The 23,443-nt window shown below is 41.5% G+C and overlaps 1 protein-coding gene across 4 annotated transcripts in view; it reads right to left on the bottom strand.

Moving 5' to 3' along the window:
* PDE1C (phosphodiesterase 1C) overlaps positions 1–22,204 on the bottom strand; it is a 439,666-nt gene extending 417,462 nt beyond the window's left edge. For all 4 annotated transcript variants that reach the window (XR_016348931.1, XM_006124030.4, XM_089776557.1 and 1 more), the window contains exon 1: positions 21,972–22,204. Coding sequence is in view for 3 of the 4 variants with exons in the window: in XM_006124030.4 (XP_006124092.3) it covers positions 21,972–22,056 (85 nt within the window). In the remaining variant the exon portion in view is untranslated. The remainder of the gene's footprint in view (positions 1–21,971) is intronic.
* Positions 22,205–23,443: the final 1,239 nt, after the last annotated feature.

The following is a 23,443-nucleotide window of genomic DNA, read 5'->3' as shown; positions in this document are numbered from 1 at the left end:
AAAACATCATCCACCTCTTCTGCCTGGGTAGGTGGTCTGTAGTAGACCCCCAACAGGACATCCCTCTTGTTTCTTATCCCTTTTAACCTAACCCAGAGACTCTCAATATGTCTGCCTCCTATGTCCGTCTTCACCTCAGTCCAAGTGTGTACATTTTTAATATATAAGGGAACACCTCCTTCCTGTTTACCCCACCTATACTTCCTGAATAAGCTGTACCCTTCTATACCAATATTCCAATCGTGTGTGTATTATCCCATCAAGTCTCAGTGATATCAATGTTGTCATAGTTGTTTATTTATTAGCATTTCAAGTTCTTCCCGCTTATTACCCATACTTCTTGCATTTGTATATAGGCATCTAAGATACTGATTTGATTTTGCCTCCCAGTTCTGCCTAGTCCCTTCTTTTTCTCTGCTATTATAGCCTATGTTCCCTCCCATTTCCAACTCAACTCCCAGGTTTCCATGTTTTTCACTTACCTGTGGGCTTTGGTCACCTGCCCCCATCAAACCTCCTCACTAGGTTAGCCAGTCTGCATCCAAATACGGTCTTCTCCTTCTTTGAAAGGTGAACCCCATATCTGCTTAGCAAGCCTTCATGGTCGAGGAAGCCAAAGCTCTCCTGGCAACTACTCAAGGGACTACTCAACTAATCACTTCCTCCCCCCACCTCCGCTGCCTCTATCAGAGGCAGTGAAGGGGGCGGAAGCAGCAGGAGCCAGTGCTGGGGGGGGGGAAGCAGGTTTAAAAGCCGGTTACCCCCAGCACCGTCTCCATGGGGGGTAGGGGAGGCAAAGTTGCAGTGGGGGACCAGGTGCGAGCCAGGAATCAGCTGATTCTTGGCTCACGCCTGCTCCCCCTCTGTGCTTCTGCCTCTTACAAGTAGTAAGAGTCCAGTGGCACTGCAGTTTTCCCCTTATTGACTAATTGAGTCATCAATGGAAATTTCATCAACTAGCTGATTAAACGAAATTTAACATAGTCACAACATCGTCCAGCCATGCCCTCTGAACCAGTCTGTTCTAACCAGATCCAATTGCAGAATCCCAGGGGCTGCTAAGCCCTCTGGGACTGATCACTGTTTCTAGCTCTGCATCTCCCAGGAGCACTCCCTAGCTGCAGACCCCATGCTTGACACCCTTCTTGGGTACCTACCATCAGGCCACCTAGCTCCAGTACCACTTCCCCTGCCTTCCTGAGCACCCTAGTTGCTCAGCTGCATTCTCCTAGAGTCCTTCATAGCTGTGACAGCTATGGTTTCCTACTTAACCCAGTTAAGGACGATGAAGGCACATACATTCCTTTAGTAGGCCTAACCACAGATACTTTTACTCTTAGACAACACTAAAATGCTACACGTTTCTGGGAAATCAGATCTTCAGTCTGATCTCACCACCCCTGCTAGACATGAATTTGGTCCAAGTTCTTTAGAGAAGACAGAGCCCCATCTGCATCCTCTCAGTCCAGCTAATCTTTTGTCTCTGTAGATGAAATAGTTTCCTTGGCTTAGAAAACCTACAAGTGGACTAAGCTCAGCTGCACAAAGGCACTTTTAGTGAGGAATACGATTGTCCACATGGAAAGTTAGTACTGCACTGTAAATCTGCACCATAGCTTTTTTTCCCACTAGCTTCCCATGTAGACAAACTCTTAAACCCACATGATATAACGTAGTTTACACACACCCCAAATACTGAAGTGAGACACTGTAGTGCTGCAGCGTAGACACTATCTACCCCAAGAGCAGGGTTTCTCCCATTGGCATAGGTACTCCACCTTCCTGAGAGGCAAGAGCTAAGTTAACAGGAGAGTTCTGTATACAGAGGGGATTAAGTCCATTTCACTGCATTGCTCAGGGATGTGGATTTTTCGTAGCCCTGAGTGACATGGCTATACTAATCTGATTTCCTAGTGTAATCCAGGCCTTAGGAATTTGCCCTATAAAGTCTAAATAGTGTAACTCAATTTAATGTATGTTGTAAGAAATCAAAACAGATGAGTGAAGCAAGAAAACTAACCAAAAGGTGTAAGAGATAGGCCACCTCTTTAAATTTGATTGGTTGACCCATTGACCTTTTTCTAACTCGTTGGGGTCCAATTCTCTACTTGCCATGCATTCTGTATTGTGTATGCTTCTAAAATCAGCATGCAATTCACTAAATCTCTCTCACACGGGGAAGCAGGCCTACAAATCTTAACTCCCACCACTTCACGTGAAGCTGAAAGTAGTACTCCATTAGCTCACATTAGTAGCAGGCATCATAGCCTCTGTATGGGTCACAGCGCAACATGCCTTATGATCCCAATATCTGGACATGACAGCACAAGCAAATTCCCATCTGATGCAATGTAGGAAGCAATATACCCCTGAGGTGGGAATATTTAGCTATACACATAGCCCTACGTATTCCCTTTATGTCAGTTCTAAACAAAAAAAGAATCCCTCAATTCATTCAGAATGCCCCTTTCCCCCCAAACCTAGGAGCATTAGATCAAACTGGAACAATGGATTTCCCCAAGCCTTCTGAAGTCAAGGATCTCTTTTGTTTTTGTTTTTTTCCTGTTAATCACACCCTTCTTATAATTTGTTTTATACCTGCACTGGGGGGAAAAAACCCATGTACCTCGTACATCCTGCCTACCCACTTGCAAGCTGTCAGACATCTCAGTTTGAGACACTTTAAAGATGCTAATGTCTGTCTGTTCATACGAATCCTGATTTTGCTCCCAGTGATGCCAATGGAATTTTTGGCAATCACTTCAACTGGAATAGAGACAAGCCCAAATGAAACACAGAATTTAGTAACAAAAAATAGAATCGAATGAAAGAAAATAACTTGCTGTGTTTGCTTTTTACTCCCATTTTAGTTTTCAGATTATTATTATTGTTTACATTCACCCTTTAACAGTTGTCATCTAGTGAATAAGGCCTCCTGAAATCATCAGCAGTTGTCTGAGGGTGGGAATTTACAAGTTATTAGCATTCTTTAGCTCTGATCTTTTAACTGGTGCTTCTGCAGTGCCAGAAGCGCACATACAAACCTAAGCACCAGTGTCTGCCTACTCTAATTTTGTTGGAGCAAATCATATCACTAAAAGCTTTTCTACCTTTTGATATCTAATATGGAAAGAATGCAGATGAATAAAGTAACCATGGAATGATTTTTTTTATTTGAACTGCAAAAGAAAGACCACCAGAGATTCCTAGAAAGGTAACGAAAAGGGGTCAAGATGAGTCCTGCCACTTGCCTCATTACAAGACTCGTAATTGGGTTTCCCACTAGGTCCTGAAATATATTGTTACAGAATGCACAAACACAACATAGATTGAAAGGAAAGGAAAAGCTAAGAGCTAAACTCAAGAGAGAGCAGTAGGCACAAAGATTTCATAAAGAGAAGGTGAAATAGGGAAATCCAGTTAGAAAGCTAGATTTGTAATTGAACCAACCAAAACTTCTGTAGCACAAACCAGTATACGTTTACACAGAGTTGGGTTCCTTTGTTGGAGTTCATTAAGAGTTGGCCATTAAAATAAGTGTGTCTGGACACACACACTCTCTCTCTATATATATTTTCAAACTATCATTCCTTTTGTTCCTGATTTTAGTATCCACCTGATGCCATTATGTTTCTTAAAAAAATTAAAATAGTGTTTGATGTGTCTGTTCTCCCATAATAGGTATTCTATATTTAATCTTCCTAGTTCAAAAGCTCCCTTACCCCTGCATTATAGATAGAAGTAATCAAAGGCTAGAGTTATAAAGGTATTTAAGTGCCTAAAAATGGGATTTTCAAAAGGGACTATGTGGGTTTGGCGCACAAAGTTAAAAACTTTCTAAAGATACAAAGCTTATTTATTAAACACAGCAAATACAAGTGACTGAACATAACATGTAAACACACAATCAGATGGGAATACATCCCTAAGGTTCCATTTAAACATCAGTGTTGAGGTGGAAAGAGATAATTATGACTGTATACTGTCAGTGTAAGAAAGTGATGCCCGGTAAAGCAAAGGACTCGAATTAGCGCGTGCACTTGAGAGGGAAAGCATGCAAGCAGAGCATGCACATCAATGACAAGATAAGTCAGTTTTCAGAATTTCACTGTAAAAAGGACTTACTTCAGTTAAATGGCATGATGAATTCTAATTAATAGAAAGCATTAGACTGAAACAAAAGGCAAAAATATCACTACAAAATAAACAGAATCTCATATTGAGAACCATTTACTCTGATAATTCTGTCACATTGACAGCAGCAACTGAATTGCAGCTCTCTGTGGTGCTGTAATTGACATCCTCAGTGCTCACACACGCAGTTTCAAGAACAATTAAACTCTCTGCATTAGCCATAGAGATGCGACAATGCCAACGAGCACCTAAGAACGACAATTAATTGTTGGCACTTGTGGGATTAAAAAAAAAAGGCTAGAGTATGCTAGTACCATGGGCTTACTGAGATGTTATGGTGTCTGTGTGGCTCTGGGATAACACCATCTGACACAGATTCAGATGCAAGTTACACCTGTGACTAATTTAAGTGAAGCCTACTTAAAACACTTAACAGCTGCTGGAGCCTGATGGTCCCACTGAGTACGTGTCTTTGCATTGCTAGACAGTGCTACTGGATCCACTCACTCCTGAGCAAGCTTAATTAGGGAAATAGTGAAATATGCATTTTAGGATTCTCCAAACACATCCCCTCCCATAGCCAAACACTATAAAGCTGGATGTGCCTGGATGGCTTTCTATATTTTGGGCCCAATTCTCCTCTCGTTTACACTTGTGAGAATCAGGAGTAACTCCTTTTAAGTCAATGGAGTAACAGAAGTTTAAACCAATTTAAGTGAGACGGTTTGTATTACTTCACCCAGATAAGCTATACTAGTTATTAAAAAAACCAACCATCAACCATAAGGATTATCAGGAGCCAATGTGTCTTGGCTACAGTGGCATTATTTTATTAAATAAATTGGTCTGAACAAAGGATACCTATTAGCTATGTTTATTTAGGATTTCAAAAGCACTCAGCATTTGACCCACTTCTGCTTCCTTTACAGTCAGTCACTTATTTCCGTGGGAGCAAAACTGACTTACACGGCTGTGCTTTTGAAAATCCTTTGGAAACGAGGGTTCCCATGAGTCAGAGTAAGAAGTCCTCCAGCTCTACATTATCTCAAAATAAAGGCTTGTAGTGTAGACGCGTGCTTTGTTATTTTTAAATAAATCAGTTATTCCAAAATAACGCAGCTGTGTAGACACAGCCAAAGTGAGGTGGAACTTGGGAATACATAAGACAAATCAGACTCCAGAAAGGGATAAGGTAGTCTGGAAAGGTTCAGAGCTACTGAGCTAGATGGCCATACATTGGCAGAAGTGTAGTGAATAGAGACCACAGAAAACCACTCTACTGAAGAGTTCTTTGTAAGGTTCTCTCTCACACAACCAGAATTTGGTCCAATGAAAGATATTAACTCACCTGGTCTCTTTAAAACACTTTATACAAGTGAGTTTGCAAAAGCCTTCAGAGAGCTTATGAGTAAAGTATACATCCCAATGCCATCTACTGGGGCATGACAGAACTGCTCCTATGTAGAAGTCTTCATTAGAAGACTTATATAACTTAAAACTAATGTAAACATGGCATTGTAAGATTTTTATGATTTTTTTTCTTAATTACTCCTCATATTCAATTTGCTCTGTTTACAAATAACTATAGGTTTTCTTCATCCCCTTACCCAAGCCACCAGACCTGCAAATGCTATCTGTGTTTTTCCTTTTTGCATATCACCACCACTATTAAAAATTCTGCAGGCCAAATTATCTCCTCAATTATCAGGGTTGCACAAATATGAGGACATAATTAGGCCTGCAAGAGCTTTAATTGTGATGATGATGTGCAAGGAGGAAGGAACACAGTTTGATATTCAGTTCAAGGGCTCACAGTTCGAAAACTAAGTCAACTAAGAAAAAAAATTATATGGAGTCACCAAGATACAACCAAACTTTAGAACCCACAAACATGCTATTTTTAAAGAGAGTCTTTTTTTGTGTAGAATTATACTTCAAGGATTAGTCAAGCCACAGTATTCAGTTCAAATTCCATTGATTCTTTACAGTACGTGGAGATCTGGATTATTAATAAAGTTCATTGCTGGGTGCGGGGGAGGAAGTATAATCCAAACTATTAAAAAGTGAGAGATTTTTCATCTGTTCACTACCTTTTCAGCTGTTTCAACAATGCAAACAAACAGCCCACTCCCCCCCCCCCCCCATTATGTACATTGTCTCACTTATAAAAATTGGAGAGAGTTCTTATAATTTCCTCACTCCCGCAGCAGCAGTCCAGAGCCCAGAGACCTTTTAAGTCACTGGGCCCTGAGGCCAAAAGTGACTAGTAGCCCCGGGGGGAGGGGGACAGTGTTTTATGGAGAGCCACCCAGAGAAACAGGGAGGAGATATGAGGGGCACCCCATTTAGCAACTGCTACTTTGGTGGGGTATTAGGAAGTAGTGCACCTTCTGAATGCTACCAAGAGTCACCTACGTCTCGAGCAACTACCCAGCTGTGGCTCTTCCCACAGCCAATTAAATGAAGCCCTGATCCTGCAGCTGACCATGAATGAGTGCACTTAAGTAAAGCCCAATTGACTTTAAATTCATGTGTGCACACTCAATTGCAGGATCATGTCCTGGAGACAAAATTGTCTGTTGGTAATCTATACATTCTGAAAAAGCTGGATACTGTAGTGAAAAACTGTGATTACCAACTGCAGGATCCACACAGGTGGAGGTACTAAGTACGTATTAGTATTATCCTGTAGGTTAGAGGGATATTTTTCCTGTAAATACTTTTCCTACACTATATTTCCAAAGAGGTCTTGTTTCTTGCATTATTTTAACAAGGCTTAACATTCTTCTACTGGAACTGCTCTGCTGTTACTTTATGTTTGCCTCTGTGGCACATTTAACATTCACAGTCTATGTATTCTGGAGCATGATGGCTTAGTATTTGTTTTATCTAAGCAAAACTCATTTGCACAATGTTAGTTGTGAAAAGTAAATACTTAAAAGGGGAAGAAGAAAATCTAGTGGAAGTTGTATGGCAGTTACTGTTTCCATGCATCTTTGGAAACCCAGTAGTATTAGCATTCTACCAGCATTTCAGACCCAGAAAGGAAAGACTACACAATGAAAATGGAAACTGGTAAACAGCATCTGACTTGAAAGAATTGCAAAAACGTAAGAAATCTGCAGATGACATTGATACCAGTGTTCAGTGTTCCCTGTAAGCTAAGAGCTTGGGTGGCTAATCAGGAGAGATTAAAATGCCATTCATCTGATTAGCAGACCGCCCAGAGCTGGCATCTTGTGTTTCTCCAAGTGGTGCACATCCGCACATGTCTTGGTGCAAATAACAAAATTTATTCCACACATAGATGGAAAAGAAATAGATGGAACATTGCCAACAAGTCCCCTCTCTCACAGGTATACATCAGCTATAGTGCTACTGAAGTCAGTAGAGCTACACTGACTTAAAACTAATGGAAGTTAAGACTCAGAGCCAGCATTCCTTGTATATGGTTCATCTTACATTTACCTCTTGCTAACATGGTCTGCTTGGGGAAACTCTGATGCTGGAAGAGTAAAGGAACGGTAAGAAAGAATTAAAGTTGCACTGGATGAGTACTTGTTTATCTGCTAGGTGCATACCATTTGATGGCCTATATCACTGCTTAACCAATCAGTCTAAATTGTAGAGGAAGAAAATCTGAAATGAATAGAAATAAGAAATGGCATCATATAGTAGTAGCAAACAACTAAACACCATGATCCACTTAATGGAGAAGGATGATGTTTGCAGTCTTCCTTGGGGAGATTTTCAGTGGAATGATTACAGCTGCTATGACAACAAGGGGGAGGATGTGATGTCACATAATGATCCAAGTGACTGCAGTCACAGTGTCCCAGCACACAGCTCTAGTTGCCAGCTGGAAATCCAATAGAGACCTTATTAAGTGCATCTGTTCAGTAATTACTACAACTTTCCACTCATCACACTTTCAACTTTAAGAACAGCCAGATCATAGGCTCCAGGCACTGATGTAATACCAGGTGTCAAATTCTGACTCCTGAATATCTCAAGTTGGTAGCTATTAGAAAGCCAGGGTCAGGTTACAGTGGAACTATTAAATATAATCTATGTCACTGGAGAGAGAAGCTAGGAAAAATCAACACAATTGTTTATTAATTCTTGGAAATGAGCTATGGAAATTAATATGGCTGATAGGCTTCATCCTGTGTGATTTAAATCGCTTCAATGATAGGTCAGATTATTTTCTAAATTACTCTGGCTCCACACTGGTATACATTTTTGAGGCCAGATTCTCAGCCAGTGTAAAGCATTGTAGCTCTTGACCTCACTGGAGCTATACTGTTTCACATCTCCTGACTTGAGTGGTGTTACTTCAAATTCACATTGGGGAAAAGAAAAGTGTTATTCAATAGTCTTTTATTAATCTACACATTGCTACAGAGCCATTAAACATGCATTAATACCACACAAGAAAAACAGTTTAATTAGCAGAGCATAAGAATTTAAGAAAAAAATAGTTCTGACAGAACAAATCCCAAAAGACAATTCAATTTAAAAGCTCTCTCTCCTAGACTCCAACTCTATTGGAGTCTAAATAAACAACTTTAATACAAAAATCAACCACTTTCTATCTTTTGATTTCATACTATATATTTTAGAAATGTGTCTGTCTGTGAGTCTGTTTGTTCAAGAACTTTTCCTAAATTATATGAGCTAGGCCCACCAAATTTGGTAGGCAGCTTCATCTTATCATAACTTAAAGCAAAGTCAGGGTTTGGTTGTGCCAGGTTAATGGGATGTGCCTAGAATTCAATTGTTTCTCAGAAAATGGAAAGGAAGGGGGCCTATCAAGAGAAAGATATACTTCAGAATGACCACCAGGGGGCAGCAAGTGACTAGAAATGGGGACCAGGACAGCTGTAACCCCAAAGAGCCAGCAGAAGGTAAGATTGGAGAAAGGGACACCTATCCACTCTTTATTTCAGATAGTTTGTCTGTCTGTCTGTCCCCCAGTTGTGCCCATGGGAGCTGCAGCAGCCACGGACAGGCACTTCTGACCTGGCCCCAAGCTGCTGCAGTGAAAGAGGGCTGGAGTTGTCCTTTGTAATTTTTAAATATCTGTAAAAGTTCTCTTAATACTAGGGATGTTAAAATGCATTTATTTTTGTAAACATGTAACCTCCACCTTACGCTCTCCGCTGCTGCCGTGGAAGGCAGCAGTTCAGAGCAGAAGCCAATACACCCAGGAAAGTGGCTTAAAAAGTAGAGGCAGCAGTGTAGGGAGGGGAAGCAGTCACCTCAGCGGGAACCAGTACACTCAGGGAGCCAGCTTAAAAGCCAGCTCCTGCCTCTCCCCCCACCCCCCAGCACTGCTGTATCTTATAGAAAAGTAACAGGGAGGCTGCGTGTAACCGTGAGGATTAACTGATGAGCCGAGGCTCATCAGTTAACCGTGTACATGTTCACATCCCTACTTAAGACTACAGACCTTATGTAGTTATTTTACAGCTCAATGGATTTAATGAGACTAGTGTTTATGAAGGGCAAAACAACAAGATCATTTTGTTAGGCAGACACTAAGTATTAACTGTTTGATTGGTAGTGAGTTTAGCACCTTCTGCTGGCTAAAACTTGCAGCTGTTACTCAGCTTAAAGGCTCACTGATCCCTGGATAAAGCTTAGTAAACACGACCTGCAGAAGGAATCTTCTCTCCCGCAGGGCTGGAAAGCATGAGAGCAGCCTGTCACTCTGCTCCCCAGTGCAATGCCATACATAAAGGACGCTGAGACAACCCCATTGTCATGCCCCAGAACAACCCACCTCTGTGTCAGAGACAGTCAGATTGGTGCACTGCTCCAAGGTTCATACACATGTAAATGCCACGTGCTTCCTCTCTGCATCCTCTCCATAAAGAAATATGGCCCAGTGGTTGGAATGCTAGTCTGGGACTTGGGTGATACGGGCTCAATTGTCCACTCCATCACAGACTTCCTGTGGAATGCTGGGCAAGTGAGTTAGCCTGTCTATACCTCGGTTCCCCATGTGAAAAAGTGGAGAGAATAGCACTTCCCTACCTCACAGAGGTGTTGTAAGAATACGTATTTTAAAGACTATAAAGGTGCTCTATTGAAGAGTGACTCACCAGCAGACATACCCCCTCAAGGCTGGACCCAGCACTATAGAACCTTCCCCTTGGTGGCCTTTTTCCGATAGCTATTCGGGCCCAGTGGGGATTTCATTCTTCTAGCCACTTGGCCTTCCACTGAGATCATGTTGTCTCACCCCTTCCAAGGTCCCAGATAAAATTTCCAACAACACTATTCGTCATCCATAACATCTCTCTCCCCACTCACTCCTCACCTCATCCCACCAGCTGCTCTTCAATCCCACTCTTTCAGAGTTAGCAGGCTCCTGGGTTTCTCCCCAACAGAGTTAAAAAATATCCAAACTAAACTACACTGAAGTTTAAACACTACTGCTTGCCCTGGGTCTCATTTTAATGCCTCTGGATTCTCTTCTGGAACACTGAGCCATTGGGCTACATACCTAGAACCTTGTCTCTGTTCTAGGGCCCATCACAGCAGTAGCTTCTTCCTGTCGCTTCCCCATACTTCCCCTCGCAGAAAGCGGGAGTCTTAGACCAATGACTATCAACCAGCCTAGTTTTACCATAGGTTGCATAAAAAGTACTAGTGAAGTTGGTATAATTATGAATTTCATACATGCAATGACTTATTTATACACTATACTGTATGCTGAAATGTAAGCACTATATTCTTCCAGTTGGTTTATTTTACAATTATGTGGCAAAACAAAACAAAAAGAAAGTAAGCAACTTTTCAGTAATAGCGTGCTGTGACTGTTGCATGTTTGTCTGATTTTGTAAAAGTAGCTTTTAAGTGAGCTGGAATTGGGGGGGTATGCAAGACCCCTCTCTGCTAGACCCCCACCCCTCACTCTGCTCCTGCACCCCCTCCACACTCCCACCCTCCAGCCTGCTCCTCCTCCTACCCAGACCCCACACTCCCAGCCCGCTCCTGCATCCTAAATCCTGCTCAGACCCTACATCCCCCCACAAAATCTACTAGATTCAGGCCCCAGAAGAGTTAATGCAGCCCTGTGAGTAACCCCTGAGCCTCACCTCTTACTCACCTAACCACCCCCATGGGGCTAGAGTTTGAAAGATCTGTGAGTGGGGTTTTCTCCCTTGTGTGTGGCCCCCCAATTGATTTTTCGGTAGGTCAGTGGCCTCTGACCCAAAAAAGATTCCCCACCCCGCTATTGAGTCTTTTCTAATAAAGCTTATGTAAGGCTCCACTCTTTAAAGTGTTGAGCACACTGAAGAAACAGTACATCAAATCCCAATGAAATTCCTTTCTCCTTCATAGATTCCCAAAGCCAAGAGGGACCATTTTGATGATCTAGCCTGACCTTTATACAGAGATTCCCCCAAAATAATTTCCTAAAGCGTGTCTTTTAGAAAAATCTTCAAGCTGAATTTTAAAATTGCCCACGATGCAAGATTCACCATGACTTTTGAGAAATTGTTCCAACCGGCAATTACGCTCACTGTTACAATTTTACTCTTCTATACTGGATGTGTGACATCACACCCTATATTCTTTATGGAAATATGTTTATGAACAGGATTATGCCTAACTTGAATATGTTTTTTACAAACAATTTCTTGTAACATATTGAAAAGCTTGTAATCAACTGAATATGTATACTCCATTTGCATTCATGTACCATTTCTCTAGCTGAAATTAAAAATATTGACTGCAGGTTTATTATCAATGTGTTCACATTGGTAAAGCTTATTCTAACATATCAGGAACAACAACAAACAAGCCAGACACAGAGGTAATAAACCATTAGCAAGAGACAATTGAGTGGGAGAGAACTGCTTCCCTGTGGACATGCTACAAAGGCATGTGTCCATGTCAGTTGATGGTGGAATCCATCTTGAATTTTGTACTTTTCCATAGAAGTGTTACAGAATCAAACAATGGCTTCCTCCTCTAGGGAAATTCTAAATAAGGCAAGGAAAGTAAACAATGATGGTCTTCAGTGGCATTACAGACTGCCTCTCCGATCCCATGGAATACATGGAAACAAAAACTTGAAATGAAAGGACTGTAACAAGAGGGTGGAGGAGACCTGCTTGCCTCAGGTCAGAAAGCATAACTCTGGCCTGAGAAGGACTCTCTGAAATAAGAACCAGGATGAGAAATTATGATTTGTAACTATAAGAGGGGTAGCCGTGTTAGTCTGAATCTGCATAAACAACGAGAAGTCCTGTGGCACCTTAAAGACTAACAGATTTATTGGAGCATAAGCTTTCATGGACAAAGATCCACTTTGTCAGATGCATCTGATGAAGTTGATCTTTGTCCATGAAAGCTTATGCTCCGATAAATCTGTTAGTCTATAAGGTGCCACAGGATTTCTCATTGTTTATGATTTGTAACAAGTTCTCTTAAGTGTATTAAGACTTAGCTGGCATATTTTGTTTCATTTTGTTTGGTAATTTACTTTGATCTGCCTTCTATCTCTTATGACCCACTTAAATCCTACTTTTTATGATTAATAAAATCACTTTTGTTTATTAATAAACCCAATGTAAATAGCTGTTATCAATGCGGGGGAGGGGGAAAACTGTGCATCTCTCGCTTTCATCAATAAAGGGAGTGAACAAGTTATGAGTTTGTTCTGTATAGACATTACACGAGCAAGACGGATTCCTCTGGAGTTTTGTTCCCACTGGGGCTGTGCACCTGGGTGCTGTGACAAATCCCTTTGACTGAACCTTCCCAAAACTGTGTTGTTTTCAATGTCTGTGTTGTTTTGCTGGAGAGCTGTGACCCCAACTCTGGGGGAGACCAGTGGTTCTGGCCTAGCGGGACAGGTGGTGGGGTGCCCCAGCAGGCAAGTAGAAGGGCTTAGTGATATATTCAGTACATCACCTGACAGTCACAAGAGAATCTCTCTGACTGAACCCTTCCCAGGTTGATGTTATACTATACTCTGCAAGATTGAAGAACGCATTGCCAAATGTTTGTTCCCCATGCAGGAACAATGACAAAAAACATTTAAAAAAAGCAAATTGTAAAAGCAGTTCATGTTTTAATACTGCATCAGGGTGTAATTCACCACTATATAAAGGAGGGGTGGGAAAATTCCAGCCTGCAGGCTGGATCCAATCCACAGAGTTAGTCCGCAGGCCTCCACCTCAATATTTACTTGTGCTTCTGCAGGTATCAGATCACTGCAGCTGTCATTGGCCACAGCTCAACGTTCGTGGCCAATGCTAATGGCAGGAAGCGGCATCCTGGTCCATGCGGCTTCCTGCTGCTCCCATTGGCCAAAAACGACAATCTGCAGTCAATTAGAACTGCGATCGTCCGATACCTGCAGAAGTGCACGTAAACATAGCAGTGGACTAACCCTGGCAGGCTGCCATTTTTTTTTTTTTAATTGCCAACCCCTGATGTAGACGGCCAGCACAAGTCAACACCTCACCCACATAAATTCTGATCACTCAAGGGACATGAAAGTGAAGCACAGTTCATGCATAGCAAACAGACACACCAGACAGGATTGAATCTGGCTTTGTAATTTGGAAACACAGTTAATAGCAAACTTATACCTTTTTAGATTGTTAGAGAGACAAGGTAGATGAAGCAACAGCTTTTATTGGACCAATTTCTGCTGGGGAGAGAAACAAGCTTTGGAGCTTACATAGAGCTTCTTTTCGGGTCTGGTAAAATCTGGGAAGCTAGAAAGCTTCTCTCTCTCACCAACAGAAATTGGACCAATGATAGAGAATATCTCATCCACAACAATACATTTAGGCTACATCTACATTGCAGGCTTTTCCCACAAGAACGGCCATTCTTCTGCAAAAACTTGCCGAGTGTCTACACTGCACGTGCGTTCTTGTGCAAGTAAATGTACAGTAAGGCATTGGAACAGAGGGCTTCTTGTGCAAGAGGTATTCCTCTCCCCACGAGGAATAAGCCCTCTTGAGCAAGAGCTCTTGTACAAAAAGGCAGTGTGGACAGGCAACGGGTTCTTGCACAAGAAACCGCGATGGCTAAAATGGCCATCAGAGCTTTCTTGCGCAAGGGAGTGTCCACACTGCAATGGACGCGCTCTTGCGCAAAAGCACATGGCAGTGTGGATGCACTCTTGCGCAAGACGGTTCTTGCGCAAAAAGCCTGCAGTGTAGACATAGCCTTATTGTCAGTTCCTCCTCCCTACCCCACACACCCACCCACACACACACACACACACAATATTTGTCTTTCCTTTCTTTATCTCATATGTATCTGTATTGGCTTCAGAAATATATTGACAAATTAGTTAATTAAATAATTAAAATAAAGATATAACTTTGTATATATAGCTAAATTAGTATCACATCATTGTGCTTAAAATTCACTGTTCTACTGATTCAGGTGGCAAGATATTTGATGATGAACATGACAATTACAAATATCAGTTCTTCTCCATCAGAAAAGAGCGGTAAGCAAAACTATTTTAGTTGTATCAATTGGAACAATGAATGAAGCAGAAAAAAAAGTACTTCCCCTTTCAGCTAGAAGCATAAAAAGAGGGTTTTTTTAATTTCATAAAAACAGCTTAGTACTGGTGAAACATGCTGACTGAAGTCCCCACAGACTGAAGTGTTCTATCTGCAGAAAAGAAACAACACATGCATATGCAAGTGGAGCTTTCTTAATACTATCTGCAATGTAGAGTTCAGACCTGACTTAGAAGGACTACTTCCAGAGATGAAAATGTCCTTCAGGCTCCTTGACTTCTCTGCCAATAGTGGTACCAATTACTGTTTTTCCTGACTTTGGACGCCTAGTTACTAGAAAATGGACTGAGCCCAACAAATGCATTTCACCCTGGTCTCTGAAGCGTGAGCATTCTATTTCACAACAGTCCACAGAAGGAAAATATCTGAAAAATCCACTACATTAGGCTAAGATGTAGTTAATAGGACCATTGTTAGCTCTTAACTGGAAAGAGCAGTGCTGATTCCAGGTGTTGCCCTAAAGCTCTAACATGGCTCTTTAAAGAGAAGTAGTATGTGCTAGCAGCACATAGAAATGGGGAGGAGGGGCAAGGTAAAGCATGTTGACTGCAAAAGATGTTTTCCCACCAGCAGTACTTGTAAGCTGTTGCAGATGATCAAGGGAGTCCCTGGAGTTTGCAGTGTACTTCTTAAGAAGCTGAAGGGAATCCCATTGTGACAATCGTGAAAAAATGCAACCTCATTATATGAAAGATACATTTGGACTCCTCCTCTTTCCCCGTGGGTTTCAATGTGATATTATCATTCCCTTGTGTCCCCCACCCCGAAAGACTAAAGAAAAGATGCTCCTGAGAATGTGTGGGCAATACTTGTTATTTCCTGTACGTAAAGAGCAACTATGCACTGTCACTCAGATTTAACATAGAATGAAAGTCAAGAGAGGAAAAAAGAACAAAAGTAAAGCTTCTGTAAAAAAGTAGTTGCAGGCTGCATCTGATCAGATTACAAAATGGCAGCTGCCATCAGAAGAATTCCTAAAAATGTAAAAAGTTACAGTACACCAAAATCATAACTGTTATCTAGCTATATACACACAGACCATAGTACTGACAGTTGCTAATATAGAGACAGTCTTTCAATTGAACAGCAAAACAAATAATACAAATGTCATATCTTTCTAACTCACTTGATGCATGATTGTCCACACCCATCTTTGAATAAAAGTCTGAGCCATACATGTCAGCTAGTTTGACTACTGGGGCATCTGCTGAGAACCTATCACGTGAAAATGTCAGAGAAATACAGAATAGTTTTCCTCTAACAAGGAAATTTAAGGGTAAAGCGGATTTCCTTATTTTAATAAAGCTACTCTCTCACACTCTGATTCCCTGTAAGACTTCTACCTACAACTTCTCCAGCCCCACTCCCACTTGGGGTCATGTGAGAGATTTAAATAACTAGTGCACACATCTTCACAAGTCACAACATTTATATAACCAAAGCACAAGATAGATTACCAAGGTAAATTTGTGCAGTGACGTAATAAAGTACATCGTGTCTGTGCATGCACTTCATAAGTACGCGTCCCTCGTTATCAAGACTTAAAATTAAACACCAAAATGGGGTTCAGTCATTGAATCACAAACTTTGAGGACAGATAGGAAACAGAACTTACAAATAAATACTGATCAGAGACTGAAACTACCATTGATCAAAATCACCTGGACACAAAGCTCACATTTATTTTAAATGGAGCTCTGATGCAGAGTGATGGTGGTGTCCTTTATAATGACAGTGGGACTCTAAAGAATCTTTGCTACAAGATCCACAGTGTTATGAATTAAACCCATTTGTTTCAGGTCAGTGTTCCCCCTTCTCATACCTAAACAATAGTGTGTTTCAGTAGAACACCCAACTAATTCAGTTAATTCTAATTAGAATTATATTTATAACAATAAATTAATTGGATTCATGTGGCTAGGACACTTAAGTTATTCAAGCACTTCTGGATATGAAAAGAAAGGGGTTAAAATTAACTTTAATTCAGCTAACTCTAAATCACAGAAAAATGATTAACAAAGAAGGAAAATATAATCTTGTTGACATCTGTGTTTTACCATCTTCTCAAGATGAAGGACAGTGGGTCTGATGCTTTGTTTCCTTGCATGTTTAGTTCAGTCAGTTATACCAGGCAAGGTAGATATGAAACACTGGCATTCTGATAGACTAGAGTTTTATGCTCACTATGTACCAAAGTGACAAGACAGGGTGCAAGGCAAGAAACGGGCATCATGTTTTTATCATAGCTAGATTTTTAAACCTTCAGAAATAAACACATCCGAGTGCAAATGAATGGGGAAAATTGGCTACAGAGAATTTATCTTTTTGGAAGAATCCAAATCTAATAGCACCACTCTATGCAAAAACTTCATACGCTGTGAAATGTCCAGATGGCGAGAGGAGTGAAACAAAAGTGATAGAAGCTTTAGATTCTGATAAACCGTGTGTTCTAATACAGGCAGTCCCCGGGTTACGTACAAGACAGGGACTGTAGGTTTGTTCTTAAGTTGAATTTGTATGTAAGTCGGAACTTACATATTTGGTACATATTGGGGGGGGGGGGGGCGGGGAGCTGGAGTTAGGTGGAAAAGACCCTGATTCTCATACAACTTCCTTATTCTAAGAAAAAACACATACTGTTTTGATATGAAGGTTTTTTTGGTTGATATTTTAATTAAAAATTGATCATAAGTTTCAGTGTTTCATGCTATATCCAAATCTTCCTTTTGGGGTACCTGAAAGATCCCAGTTATTCATTTAATAGTCAGAATCTTTGTTTTTTATAACTAAAAAAAGTTTATTCAATGCATATTACTGTTCCAAATAGAATTTGCTACAGATGGTTCAGTGAAATGGGTATTAAGTGTAATCAATAATCATTGGAGAGCACAGTGAAATATTGATACAATCAAAGCTGCTGTTGTATTCTGCTGAGCAGAAAATGGAAATCCCTTCCTGTGAAGTGTGTGAGAGAATTTAATTTTAAAGAAAAATTCTGTGTTGGGAACAGGAGTTTAGCCACAGGTGGGTCCTCATTGTCCACTCACCCACTTTGCAACCAGACCCATCCCCTCGGGGCTTACCCTGCTCCGCTCCAGCCAGGGTGTGGGGTTGGGGCTTATCCCCTCTTCCCTTCTGTCCTGCTCCTCCCCATTCTTGCCCACCCACACCACTGGGTAATTTTTCAGCTTCACTTCTGCCAGGCTGGAAGGGACTTGTTAATTTCACGTGACGCTAACAAGATACTTGCAGCTCTAGTGCTGAAGAAGGAAAGAGCTGTTGCTCCCAAGGTGGGGACTGTAACACAATGGGTCTCACTGCCTGCTGCTCCTTCTGTTCCCTAGGAAATTAATTTTTCCGCTCTGGAGTGCCCCCTTTTGGCTGGTGTCTAGTTCCCCCCAGCAGACCCGCGTCTTCCGCGGTGAGAAAAGCTGCTCCGCGTCTCCCTGGTCTGCTGGGGGGAGGGGTGGCTAGCTCCGCGTCTCCCTGGTCTGCTGGGGCGGCAACAGTGGGGGAGGCACCCCGCACTAGCTGCAGCCCCCCCCCCCCACCTCCGTTTGTAACTAGGGATCTGACATAAGTCAGATTGATGTAACCCAGGGACTGCCTGTATGTAGCCTGATCCTACCACTCTTATGACTGGGCAGACTTTTTATCCTTCATGGTCCTATTGAAATCAAGGGACTTGATTCAGAAGCCCACTATGGTCCCTTTGCATAACTCCATTAGTGCAAAGGGACCTGTTCACAGGGCAGAGTCACTGCCACAGCACTTCCTTCCGGTTGCACTGGGAATTAATTCATACCTGCCCACCCGACACCTCTCTCTAGCTGGTGTCCCCCCATGTCAATTCCAGCCCCCAGTGTCCTCTTCAGGATACTGCCCTTGGCAGTGCCCACAATTGTTGTGTCTCATCCCCCTTCCAGGGGGGTGTTTATCAGTCTCTGCACTCTGGGGTTCTCCCCTCCCAGGGAATCCCCAATTCCCCAGTACCCACCTTGCCTCAGTGACCCTCTGCCAGTCTTCATCTAGCCCCTGCCTCAGGGGTAAACATCAGCCTGTAATGGCCACTCACCATTGGCAAGGGGATGTGGACCTGCTGCCTTTTCCTAGCCTGGGTGCCCCCTGGTATCCTCAATGCCTTGCTTCAGGCCCTGCAGCCTGGGAGTAGGGTCAGGCCAGAGCTCCCCAGCCCTGCCAGCCTTTCCCCAGCACTGCTCTATCTCAGGAAGCCCCCACCTTCCCTGGCAGCCAGGTACCTCCTACTCCCCAGCAAGGCTACATCTACACTGCGGGCTTCTTGAGCAACAACTGTTTGCTCTTGCGCAAGAGATGTGCTTTTGCACAAAAGCATCCATGGCAGTGTGGACAGTCTCTTGCGCAAGAAAGCTCTGATGGCCATTTTAGCCATAGGGCTTTCTTGCACAAGAAACCTCTATTGCCCATCCATACTGCCTTCTTGCGCAAGAGGGCTTATTCCTCGTGAGGAGAGGAATACCTCTTGCACAAGAAGCCCTCTGTTCCCACACTTTATTGTAAATTGACTTGTATAAGAACGTGCGTGCAGTGTAGACACTCGGCACGTTTTTGCGCAAGAACAGCTGTTCTTGAGCAAGAAGCCTGCAGTGTAGATGTAGCCCAAGAGAGTCTCTTCCTTCCGCACTTCCGGAGCCCTTATTAATACAGCCCGGGTTGGGCCCTATTTGGCAATATCAGCCTCAGCTGTAGGCTTTGCTCTCAGCCCGCTGCCAGGGCTGGGTTTTAGCCTTAAAAGGGCCAGTGTGGGGCAGATGTCCCATTACAGAACCATAAACTCAATTTAAGTGGCTACTCAGGAAGTCTCCACCTAGTGGTGAGTATTACTCCTCACAGCCCCAGTCATAACAGCTGTTGCCAGGAGAAAGGAGCAAAGCCAGAGTCTCTGTTTTCCTAATATTCCCTGTAGGAAGGTGAAAATTACAGCAGCCTTGAGCTTGCTCTAATTAACACTGTGGTATGACCAGCACAAGAATGATGGAGCCATAAACAGTTGCATGAATGCTTGGACCCTAAAAAAACAGTTGTGGGGAAAAGGCATTTTGCCAACCTCCCCTGCACTACACAGCTATCTTCAGTATCAAGCCCAAACCCTTCTCCAAAAGAAGCTACCATAAGACTAATTGTAAATCATCATTAAGCAAACAGGCACACAATAAGTCAGCTCCCTGCTGGAGGACAGCAATTAGATGCATAGACTGATTAAAATATAGATAACATCATATCATTTTCCACAGCATTCCATCTCAGCACAGGCTGCTTTCTGCCTCATATTGTTACTATATTAGTGCCTGATCCTCCAAGAGTACTGAGTTCCCGCAATTCTTTTAACCCCAACAGAAGTTGTGGGAATCACTAAGATTCTTTGAAAACCTCATTTGAAATACCAAGGCAGAATTCTCTTCCCATTAAGGAAGAAATATTAATGTTAAGCCCATTTTTCATAGTTTTTAGTTGGCATACGACCACTAAGAAATAGTCACATTCTTCAGTATAGAAACTTGTAGATAGATGATCACTCACGAATCCTTTGGATGCTAGTAATTTTAGGAAGCATGTTTGCAAAATTATCACAAATATATACATCAAATCAATGCACATTTGTCAAACCACCCAGATCCTTTCAAAATATATATATATTCTATTTCTATGTACTGCAGTGTACGATAGCATGCAAATGGTTAGCTGTTTTCCTTGGCTATCCCATATGCAGAAATCTTGAGAAAAAAAATCTGAGAGAACATGACAACTGCCTTAAAAAAATCCAAGAAGTTGGGATTATAAATACAGGTCCTTTGATGCAAAATCTAGTTCTCTAACTGAAATAGTAATAACAGACAAATAGCCAAAACAGAAATCTTGTTGGTTATAAGCATGTATTAATAAAATTGAGCGCATACACAAATGTTTTGATCCCTAGCCGAACGTCCAGTCCTTCCTAGGCCCAAAAAGGAATGGGACCATGGGAACCAATAGGACTTTATAAAGGGAATCTTGATGAAATTTTTAGCTACAGAGGCTACCAACCCTCCATACTAAAGCAAAATAAAAATGACGCATAGTATTTGTGTTGTAGCTTTCCTCTTCAAAGTGCTGTATGAACATTAACATATTGTGATATGAAAATATTCTCCAACAGCATATTCTAACTTTTAAAACCTAAACTTTCTGTGAGAGTTATTTAAAGTTGTAAAAGACATTACACACAAGACAAAGGCACAGAAAATGAGAGGGGGAAGTTTTCACATCCAACAAAAAGTTTGCATCCATCATTAGTGAATGAAAATCTGCACTCAGTTACACCAATGTAAATCCTGAATAAATGCCACTCACTTCAGTTGTGCAAGACAATAGAATCTGAGTCAATTTCTAAAAGATAGACATAAAATGATAGTTTCTTTCATGCAGATTATGCAAAAGTCACTCTTGGGTTACAAAGAAAAATAAAACCAGCATTATAGCTTGTTTTCTTTTTGAGATATACAGGGATTTGCATAAAACAGCCCAGTAAGGTGTAAAATTTTGAAAGAACAGCCTTTTCAGATTAGTCAGAGGGCCTAACCTTTACACAGCAAGCCTCCCCCCAAAAAAACAAAACAAAAACAAAAACTGCAGACACCTGTAGCTTTGAGAAGGCTCACTTTGTCTCCCTCGCCAAGCACCAACTCCATTCCTCATCCAAACAATTGCAACAGGAATAAACATGGCCCTAGAAATTAAAACCTCCGCTGATGCAGTCTCCAATTCTAGCATTTTTTCTTTTAAATAAAAGAGATTATATGTTTCTACTTTAGCTAGAAAATAGCACAAGGTCTTAAGTTCTTGCAAGCTTACTAGATGAGCAAAAAATAAAAATAAAAACAATCCCTCAAGTTCCCAGTGCTTATATTACTGGACTTGTCAGAAGGAAAGGCATCTCTATAATGCCAAAAACACAGGCTTTCCTGAGATAAGGTTCCAAAACAAAAGTTGTGCAAACCTCTTAATTAAACTATTCCAAAACACAGAGAAAAGGGTTTAGATAAGCTACTTTTCAAGGGCAGATTTCTTAGAAGAAAATAAAGAAAACAGCTGGATACAAAGCCAAGCAAAAAGTTACAGAACATCTATGCATTTCAAAAAGCACTGTTGGTAGACAATGGTCTCCTCATAGGATGCCTACTATACAAAGAAAGCGAAAATAAAAGGGAGGGAGGGTAACAAAAACCAAGAATTAAACCATAGCCTCACCAATTGTAAAGCTAAAGCCATCAATGCTGAAAGTGGCACTCCGGCATTTTTTAAATCCTTCTTTTCTACTGCTTGGCTCTGTCATGATCCTGCCAGTTTATACTCCAGCAGCAGCAGCAGTTCTCCCCTCGTGGAATCAGGGCTTCTGAGCTAGAAATTAGCTGTCCTTGTATATCTGCCTGTAGCAGCACTCACACCCGACTTCACACATCTCCTAACGCGGAGAACTGAATCTGAAAGACATAAACCCAGCAGTATTCTCCACCCCCTAAGACTGCCGCTGGCATGTTATCGACATGCCTATTCAGAGTTTAACAACTGGTTAGAGGCTCTGGGATTCAAACCTAACAGTCAATTAGTGTAATACTCCTTAGTCAACAAGTCTATTGTCATATTTCTGGGTAGGAGTTCAGTATACAACAAAATAACCTGAAGTGTTAAATTTTACTAGAATCTAAGCACTGATACTGCTTTTATTACATATGGTACTCACACTCCTGCCTTTATAACTCTCCTAGTTTATGGAGGCTTCAGGTGTGCAGAAAATTACAGTGCTCAAATTCTAGCCTAGTGCCTATGGGCAATGCTAGTGATTTTATTCCACTTAAGGTAAAATGAAAAATGCATGCTTATAATGCAACCTCAGTAATTATATAAACATATACATAGGTGGTAATTTAACCCTTATAGCAGATACAACTATGAGACAATACTAAAAATAAATTATCAGGGACGATGAAGAATCCAGCAAAACCTGTGAAAACCTGAAGAGCCTGAAAGTTCTACCTTTCCAAAGCAGCTGTTACCACAAGAATAATACATTGCACTTAGCACTTTTGTCCAATGTTGCCTCTAATGTTTTCCATCCATGTGCAGAATAAATTTGTATGTACACTCAGGCATGTGTGAATGGGCACCACCAATAGAAGCAAAACCCAGCTGTGGGCACTCAGCTAATAAGGTGGGCAGCATTTGAATTTTTCCTATATGGCCGCACAAGTGCACAGCTTATAGGGAACACTGCTTTTGTCCAAGGATCTCTAAACACTGAAAATATTAAACGAGCAGGCAAACTGAAGCAAAGCAGTTAAGAAAATTGAAGATATTCACATAGCAAATCCGTGGCAGACCAAGGAATAAATAGCACATGTCCTGGCAAGAACTGTACATGGTTTCAGTTCAGGTTCTTCAAAACCATTTTTCTGTGGTCTTGGTCACAGATCCCCAGTCCCGAAGGGCTTGGATTTCTCATGGTATAAACTATAATAATGCTCAGTTCAATTCACTGAGTTTTGCACTGTTCTGGATGGACTTCATGGACCCATTAAGTTTTATAAAGTTTCCAACAAAAGCAAATAACTCTTAGCTCAAGATCAGACAAAGCTTGGATAAACAGTGTCAAAAGATTTACAAACGTCAGCAAACCTGTTCAATTTCAGGCATAAAATATGAAACCAGGTTATATTCCCAGA

Source organism: Pelodiscus sinensis, chromosome 2 (genome assembly GCF_052426305.1).
Source record: "Pelodiscus sinensis isolate ZL-2025 chromosome 2, ASM5242630v1, whole genome shotgun sequence".
Lineage (NCBI taxonomy): Eukaryota > Metazoa > Chordata > Testudines > Trionychidae > Pelodiscus > Pelodiscus sinensis.
The sequence above is the reverse complement of the archived record's forward strand: the minus strand, read 5'-3'. Positions and strand labels throughout refer to the sequence as shown.